The sequence below is a fragment of the Solanum verrucosum genome, unplaced genomic scaffold, assembly GCF_900185275.1.
Source record: "Solanum verrucosum unplaced genomic scaffold, falcon-dt-bn FXZP01000280.1, whole genome shotgun sequence".
Classification (NCBI taxonomy): Eukaryota; Viridiplantae; Streptophyta; class Magnoliopsida; order Solanales; family Solanaceae; genus Solanum; species Solanum verrucosum.
Genome location: NW_026019982.1, coordinates 2308568 through 2317672, shown reverse-complemented (window position 1 = coordinate 2317672; position 9105 = coordinate 2308568). Strand labels below are relative to the sequence as shown.

The 9105-nt window shown below is 34.6% G+C and overlaps 1 protein-coding gene across 1 annotated transcript; it reads left to right on the top strand.

The window, feature by feature from the left end:
- The first annotated feature begins 1820 nt into the window (after positions 1-1820).
- Positions 1821-6163, top strand: LOC125817353 (uncharacterized). The gene is made up of 4 exons (XM_049496884.1): positions 1821-2607; positions 2738-4075; positions 5018-5132; positions 5662-6163. The coding sequence occupies exons 1-4, from the start codon at positions 1930-1932 to the stop codon at positions 5895-5897; spliced, it is 2367 nt and encodes a 788-aa protein (XP_049352841.1). The 5' UTR covers positions 1821-1929; the 3' UTR covers positions 5898-6163.
- Positions 6164-9105: the final 2942 nt, after the last annotated feature.

Here is a 9105-nt window from a genome sequence, read left to right as displayed (position 1 = left end):
ATCAATTTGCTAAAACACTAACAAATCTAACAAAATCATTTTATATATTTTTTTAAAAATCGTGTATACTTAGTTTCAGTCATATATGATAGAACATATATTAAAATTTTAGTTATATGAGTCTGAATTCATAAAAGAAAAAAGCAAAACAATAAAGCATTTTTGACCAAAACTAAATATTTGTATAAAATATAAAATGGGTATTAATTAAAGAGTAACTTACACAAATTTCACAATATTAATAGCTAGTTACTTTCATGTTAGTTTGCAATATTATGTTCTTTACCATACTTTTGGGGAGACATATCTTTCTTAATATATGATTAAAAAATCTTAATTAATGATAAGATATGTATTTATTTGAAAATACAGATAAAAACAATATATTAGTATATGGTAATAAAGTATTCCCTTCGTCTCATTTTATATGCCATCTTTTTTTATAAATAGTTAGTCTATAATACTTGTCATTTCATAAAATTAATGTATAAATTACCATATTGTTCCTTTTTTACCCTTGTGAATTATTAACCTTGAAAATATACATTTGACCAACTTAGAAAAGTTAAGTTAATGATTCATGTTCATTGGTTAATTAATTAATCAAAATTAATTAATTCATATTCATTGATTGAAAACTTAAGTTTCAAAAGAATTAAATAAAGTAGAAGGGTAAAATTATGACATATAAAATGGGACGGAGGAAATTCTATGTATCTCTGAATAACTCTAATTATAGATAGTTTTTCCTTAATTAAATAAAATTTAAGTGAGACATATTCCTTGAACCCGCCAAAAAATTAAGGTGGAGAAAAAAAGAAGAGGGAAAACAAAAAGGGTAAAATTGGAAAAAAACAAAAACAAAAAGGAAAAGGACTCTTCTACTGCTACTATGTATGGTGTGTCAGTCTGAGTGTCTTCGTGTGGGTTCCAGCAAAAAATAATAAAATATCTTACAGGTACTAAAACTGCAATTTATAAAAACATTTGAGGGGCACGTTGTAATATTTAAAACATCAAAATAGGGGGTAAAACTGAAATTTTGAAAACATTACGGGGTTCAAGTTGAGAAGGGACAAAATTGTAACAGAGAGAACCCTAATTTTTAATCGTGAACTCAACTCTTCTCTGTTCTCTGTATTTGAACGCCGACGCCTAAACTACCCCTTTTTTGCTCACTCTAATCGTCGATCACTCACCGCCTTTTATCTCTCTAGACTTTATGTTTCTCTCTCTAAACTCTCTTTCTAAGTCTTTCTTCTTCACTGGAACTTTCACGAAGACGATCGGTTTTCTCCGCCGTTACAGGTATTTTTAATCTTTTTTCTTGGAAATCTTGAAGATCAATTTTTTTTGGTTGAAGAAAGTGGAAACGGGTACCCTTTTCGTTTATCTGATATGGGTTTTTGTTTTTTAATTATTTTTTTTTGATGATTTTTTGTTTGTTCATCGCTACTCGGTGCAGTTTGACCAGTTTACGGTGCCGTTGGAAGTGAAGACATTTGAATCTAATTAGAACCGAAGTGGATTTTCAATTTTGGGTTCTTTACCGGTTAAGAAGGAGTTGCGTCGGTTACTTCGCAATTTTTGAGGTTATTTGGGAAAAGAACAGGAGTTGATGTAAAAATTGAAAATTGGTCGAGTTGGACTTTAAATTGGGTTTCCAGTAAGGAGGAATATTCTGGGTATTTGCTGAACATGGGATTTAAGAGCAGATTAATTTTAATGAAAACAACTTTCGGCTTGCATGTGTGAGAATTTGCGGTTAAGGGTCTCTATGATACTGTAAGTTTTGGTCGAAATAGCAGTGAAACAGAAAAAAAAAAAACTTTAGTACCAACCTTATTTTGTTGGGGTGGGAAAAGCAGTGAAATAGTGAGGGAAATTGGTTCGAGGGCAGGGGTACTGCCTTTTGAGGTGCGTGCACTTATGCCTTCGGTTGGTGGGATGAGAAGAACTACAAGGATTTTTGGGACAAGGGTTTTGAGGTCAGGGCGGAGGTTGTCAACTCCAGGTGAGGCTAAGCGGGCAAAGCATAGGGATGAGTGGATTGGGCTTCTTGACAATGTAGGTGGTGGTGGTGCTGCTGATGCCACTAGGTGCAAGAAAAACGGGTGGCTTAAGAAGGAAGTTGCTCTGAACCTTGAAGCTGATGAAATGGATATTGATGTAGATAGTAAGTCTATGGATGAACTGGAGTCACCAGAGGCACCTGTGGTGGAGACCATTAGTCCGAATAGCAATATAGATCGGATGTGGGGACTTGTATATACGAGGAAGAGGAAAAGGGTGGACTTGAAAAGGCATGATTCTGTGAAAGGGGAAGTGTTAACAGATGTTAGGAGGTATGGCAAGCAATTTGTAAGGAAGAAAAAAGTTAGATCAGCTTATGCTAAGGATTCGGGTAAATCTGAAGATGGCCAAGTTTCAAGTGGCATTGTTATTGTAAATACATCATATGGAAGCGGTAATTGGGTTTCCTGCCTTTTGAATTGCATTTTAATGTATTTGAGGAGGTCGACTGTTAGTTTGCAGCAAATCTTTGGATTCATCAACTCAAAACCCCTGAGGAACGTTTATTCATTCCAAGGAATCCTCCTCTTCAAGGTAAATCAGTCATCTTTTGTTACTATTGGCCCTCATCCTTTATTTTTCCCATTCTCTTTTGTTTCTTTGATGTCTTAATCTTAGGGAGTTTGTGGCTGATATTGTTGTTTTTCCTGTTTCTGGAACTCAGGATCAGACTCCCAGGAAAATCAAAACTGGAGCTTGTGTTATCTCTGGCGTCAGGTGTTCAGTTCCTGTTTTTACTCTGGACTTTTCTACAGTCCCGTGTTTCTTTTTATACCTGCACTCAAGCTTGCTTCTCAGATTTGTTCCCATGTCATATGCATTAGTCATGCAACCTACAGTTGCCATTGATGAAGTTACGGTGACTAATGACAAGGAGCTTGTATCTTGCCTCACCCCAGTAACTCAGTCTGAATTGGATGTGAATACTCAGTCTGGATTGGATGTAGTCGCACCTGGAGCATATGATTCTAAAAAGATTGAAGTGGTTAACCCAACTGTTGGTCTTCCTAAATTAGCTGCCCGGCACTTGCAGCCAAGGAACAGTCGTAATATCCAGAAGAGGAGAAGCTCATTGAGGTCAATGAGAGGCAGACATTCTTCCTTTGGCACACAGAATGCCACTGGTGTTTTGACTTCTGACAGGTTAAGGTTCAGACGTGATGGCCTCCGATTTTCCTCTCGGACACCTCATTATGAGCTTAGAAGTTCACGACAGAAAACTTCCACGCCAAGCGTCAAAGAACTAAAATCTGCTTTGGTGGGATTGACACAGAATATAGAGTCAACGAGTTGTTCGGCAAACGTATTGGTTATTGAACCAGAGAAGTGTTACAGAGAAGAAGGCGCCGTCATTGGTATGGAACTTTCTGCTGCAAAACAATGGATTCTAGCAGTGAAGATAGGTGGTGTGAGGAGATTTAATCTTACTACTGAAAAAGTGATGAGGCCATGTAGTTCCAACCGTGTAACTCATGACATAATATGGGTTGGGGATAATGGTTGGAAGTTAGAGTTTCCAATTAGGCAAGACTGGTTGATTTTCAAGGAACTTTACAAAGGATGTTCTGATCGCAATGTACAGCCCCCTGCGGTGAGCATCATTCCTGTTCCTGGTGTACGTGAAGTATCAGGCTATGCAGAGAGCAATCCTCCCGAGTTTGCCCGGCCAGTTTCATACATCACTGTTAACGATGATGAACTAGCAAGGGCATTAGCAAGGAGTACAGCTAACTATGACATGGATGGTGATGATGAAGAATGGCTGATAAACTTTAATGATCAGCCTAGTCTGGAAAATGATCACCTTTCAGCTGACAGCTTTGAGTTACTGATTGATAATTTTGAGAAAGGCTTCTATTGTAATCCAGATGATTACTCTGATGAGAAAGCTGCTGTTAGTAGTTGCCCGTATAAGGAAAAGAAAGAGATTGTAGAGGCTGTGTATAATTACTGGTCGAAAAAGAGGAAGCAAAACCGGTCTTCCCTGATAAAAATTTTCCAGGTAAAAGTGATATGATTCAATAGAAACATTTTTCTTAATGATAATATTGGAAGCAATTGTATTCTAGATCTTGAATTGAAGTAAAATTGTTTATACACTTGTCTTCTGACTACTATCAAGTTTTTTCTGCATGGAGTATAGTTTCTGTTTAATTCTCCTGAAAGAAGTTGATATACATCCTCATCTCTCCTAGGTAAAGCAATTTGCGGAGAAGTGACAAAAGCTTCTTTTGTTCCATAATGTGTTTGTGTTATCTAGATGACCAATTGTTCTTCTCTTTTTTATGAATGACAGAACTGCACTACCAATCAGGATGAATTAATATGTCCCTTTGGTATTATAATTATAGAATAAATGTGATAAGTGACTTGAGATTTGCATCCACATTCTCTGTTGAGGATGTGATGGGTTGTAACGAAGAATTGGTCTCCAATCTGACAGGGTAGCAATAGCTTAGTGGTAAGGACCTTCCACTGCCAACCCTGGAGGTGGGGTTTGAGTCACCGAGGAGCAAACTGAAAAGGGCTACTAGTGGGCTCATGGGTGGGGGTGTGAATGGGTTAACTGTATAAAAAAGGCAACATTTTCACCAAGTGGTGTTTACTGGACGTGACTGGTTTATGAGCAAGCAAAAGAATATAAAAGATGCTTTATTGATTGCTGTTACAACTCTAATCAAGTCAGAATTTTATAAAAGAAGTTTTCAGCTGCAACATTGTGACAATAATTGTAGGGGAATACAAAATTTATTTTTCATTAAAAAAAGAAAAGAAAAGATTTGAACTTAGCACTGACATTTCCTCTTCTTTAAGCAAAGCATAAAAAAATCTGTTATTTTCTTTTTATAAATTATCCTTTTCATTATTCTGATACAATTGTCGGTCCATGGTTATCTACATCATATTATGGCTATCTGAAGGTCACAATGATTTTTCCTGACAGTGTTACCAGCCAAGGAGAACTCAAGTGATCCCAAAATCTATTTTCCGGAAGAAGAGGTCTTTCAAACGGCAAGGAAGCAAAGCTGGTAGAGGCAAACATCGGCCTTTTCTACCAGGTGTGTATTCAATTTTATTTATATCAGAATTCTTGTTGTCCTAACTGAGATCTGTACTGCATGTTTACTCCTAGACTCTTGCAAGTAGCTGTTAATGGAAGTTGAAATTACTTGCGAGCAATTTAAGAGAGATTCTACATTAGAGTGGTTAGATGCTGTGCAATAGCCAATGCCATGTTTTAACCTTGCCCATGTTAATGCTTGGGCTTAACTAGGCTAGTATGGCTGCTTGTTTAATTTTTTTGTAAGTTCTGAGGCTATGTCTTCAAGTTCTGCCTACTTTTCTGAAAAAAAAAATATTAACCTGTAAAAGCTCTTTCCTCAAGTTTTCCCAATTTGTGTTCACTATAAACAAAGATATGTTAGTAGTCTTTGCTATGTATGTGTGTATAAACAAAGGTTTCTTGTGCTGGACCTACGACTGTTGAACAATGTTATATTTGCTGAACAGTCGGTATACAGCATTTGCTATTTGTATGTTGATGTTTTCTACTCGATTGAAGACTAATATGAAATTATTATAAAACAGCTGTTGTTGCAGAGAAAGATGCTGTACAGCAACAAAATGCAGTACTGAAGGTGAAAGAAGCAAAAGCTGCTGCAAACAAGTCGGAGGATTTGGCAGTTAGGATGAGACAGAAGGCGCAGCAGCTGATGGAGAACGCTGATCTAGCAACTTACAAAGCAATGATGGCACTTAAAATAGCTGAAGCAGCTAAGATTGCTAAGTCTAAAGAAGCTGTTGGGCTGATTTTCCTAGGTTAGACGACGAGTGTTTTTTTGGTGTTTCAGAAAATTCAGGTTGAAATGGCCAATTTTTCCCCTTGTTGAAATCGGAGGAAAAACAGCCTCGTAATGGCCTTTTTAGAGAAGCCTGTGGAGGTCTCGAAAATCGTTGACAGGATTTGTGTATAGATATTCTAATGGGATGTACATTCTGTATCATTATTTCTTTAGATGTTAGCTTAGATTTGTACAAGGCAAAAATGTTTCAAAAAGCATAACAGATATACAAGATTTTGAGCATCGTACATAGCAGACTCCGTAAATAATGCTGCATGTCTTGTTTTTATGTCTTTTTTTTCATTGTTTTCTTGCCATCTGTTGCTCCATTTTGCTCTCATGTTTTCTTCTTGAGGGTCAGAGTCTATTTGAAATAGTTTCTTTTAATCCTCCGAAGTTATAGGTTAAGGTTTGCATACATTTTTACCCCCTCGGTAGTAGACTTCCTTACATTTCAAAAAAGTTTGTGTTTTTCTCAATTTGACAGTTCTTTAAGATTACAAAGATTAAGGATATTTTGGTACAATTAGGCATTTTAATGTTAAGGGTGTCGTGTTTTGCTGTTTGGTCGTCTTATGTTATGTTGTTAAGAATAGGATTATATTATTTTAATCTTTTGTTTAACCTTAATGCTTTAACGACATGTGTAGTGACAGGCGTGCTAATTATCTTGTAGGCCTTTTGTTTTTTATTTTTATTTTAAGATATTGAGTGATCATGCGTAACTCAAAAGTTGACCACAATATTTGATGTGATATGTCGACGTAATCTTTAATTTGTTATTCATAATTAGATTAAAAAAAGTGTCTGGTCTTGTTGATGTTAAAGTTTAAACCAAAGAAGGAATTTTTTTTTTCACACCTAAATTTGTGGTGTTCACATATATATTTGTATAGATAATTTATTAAAATATTTAATTATGATAAATTGATACGACGTAATATGGGAAGTAATTCCTCTTATTATTATTTGCAACTTCATCTATATTCTTTTCTCTGCTATTTATACTTGCTTTATCTTTCGAGCTCAATCTACCTATGCCTATGCCTACTGAATTGGGGAACTAATGTCCTTCAATAATGATTTTTTGTTCTCTTGAAATCTTCAATTATTTTCGGATGATTTTTTATTTTTTTTTGTACAAGTGACATTTCAAGTTCAGTCACCCACATAATGACCCCACCCCTTGACTAGCTAGATTACGTATAAATATTTTTGGAATAATATTTTTTTCTTTATTTACCCGAATTAAAAAAAAAAAAAAGTAACCTACTTGTTTTCATAAACATTTTCATTCGTACCAAACACACTAAGTAGTTCTTATTCACTTATAAAGGGCTGGCTTTTGGCAATATCAAGGCTATATATTGATATTCTTGTGCTCCAAGCTTTTTATCAACTATGAAGTTTTCATCTGATTCTTCTCATCTCTAGTATAGATTAAATCACATTATTTGTGTATATATGCGTGTAGGAATTATATTATAGTAGATTTTACACAGATCTCACAGTATTAAGAGCTAATTACATTTTATTTTTGTTCTTTTTCAAATTACAAAATCTCTTAAACTTGGTGGAAACCAGATTCATCACGTCTCAGTTTCGGATACATCCCTCAATGTCCTGATACATCGCGTAAAGTAACATATTGATACATCAAGTATGTCCCAATACATCATAAAGGAATGTATTCAACCAATATATCGGCGCAAATGTATCCGATCAATACATCGCGTAAAGTAGGAATTTTTGTAATTTTTTCAAATGGTATGAAATTTTAAAAAATATAGTAAAAATAAGTTGTATATTTAGGTAAGTTTTTGACGAAAAACTTGAGAAAAATTCACAAAATTAAAATAAAAGAAAATATTTGATCCAAAAAATTTATCACTCAATTTATTTGCCATTCTCAACAGACAGCTCTTTAAGAGCTAGAAGTGTTTTTCCATAGGCATAATACATATATTGGACCCTAAACTTGGCTTCAAATTTCAACTTTGACCTCCAACTTTCATAGTGCACAAACAGGCACTTTAACTATCCAACCTTTTAATAAATAAACACGCGATTTTTGGAGGCAAAGAGCTTGAAATGCAAATGCTCCCACGTGTATTAGTGAGCCAATCAGTGGCTGCCAACTAATTAAATACTTTACAGGTCCATTTTAGAACTAAAAAAAAAATTAAAATTATTTTTAATTAATATACAAGGGTTATAGCTCTTTTTTACCCATAATTAAATAATCCACCCAAATAACTAAGACCCAACCCAAATTATAACCCGAAATCTTCATATGCCCATTTCAAAAATAAAAATAATTTCCATTCCTAAAAGAACTCAAATCTTGATACCACATGCCACAACATACATCTCAAATGAAAAGCAACACACTGAAGCATATCAAAGAATCAAATCAGAAAATTAACATAAATAAACTTTCAAATTCCAAAGGAAAAAAAATCAATCTTGGGGTAAGAACTCTCTCTACTTCAATCAATAAATTATAAGTCCTATTATGCTTAAAGAAGTAATGGAATACTTTGAAGACTAAATTGATGAAAATATCAAAATTTTATCAGAAAGGTCAAATCTAAAACCTATCACTACATTAGAAGACGAATTCCAAGATCGAAATGCTTCATAAAAAATTAAATTGAGCACTTTGAGGTCTAGATTGATGAGCAGATTCAAATTTTGTCGGAAATCTCAGTCAACTTGAACGCTTTAATCTTTGCCTAGGTCTATTTCCATGGCAGTTGAAGCAAAACTCTTCACTCAACAACAACAAAAATCATTTTAAATCAAGAAAATGGGTTTTCCTACAATACCCAGATTGGGTTCTTCTCTTTTACCGTTGCCGACAGCGAAATTTTTTTTTTGCCCTTTCCGTGCAATTTCGTTCAGACTAAAATTTCTCTTGAAATTTCATATAAGGTCTAATTTGGAAAATTGAATGGGTAACAAAAGTGAAGATTATTGGGGATATTTTTGGATTATAATTTGAGTGTGGGTTTCAAGTTATTTGGGTGGGTATTTTAATTATGGGTAAAATCAAATAAAATTCGGGTAGGTCTTTAAGATTGAGACACGTGTCCCTCCGTTAGTCAAAAGGATATATACATACCAAAAATTAGACAGTAAGGGCATTAGTGTCCTAAAAGTATAACAGAGGGTATTTAGATACCATTTA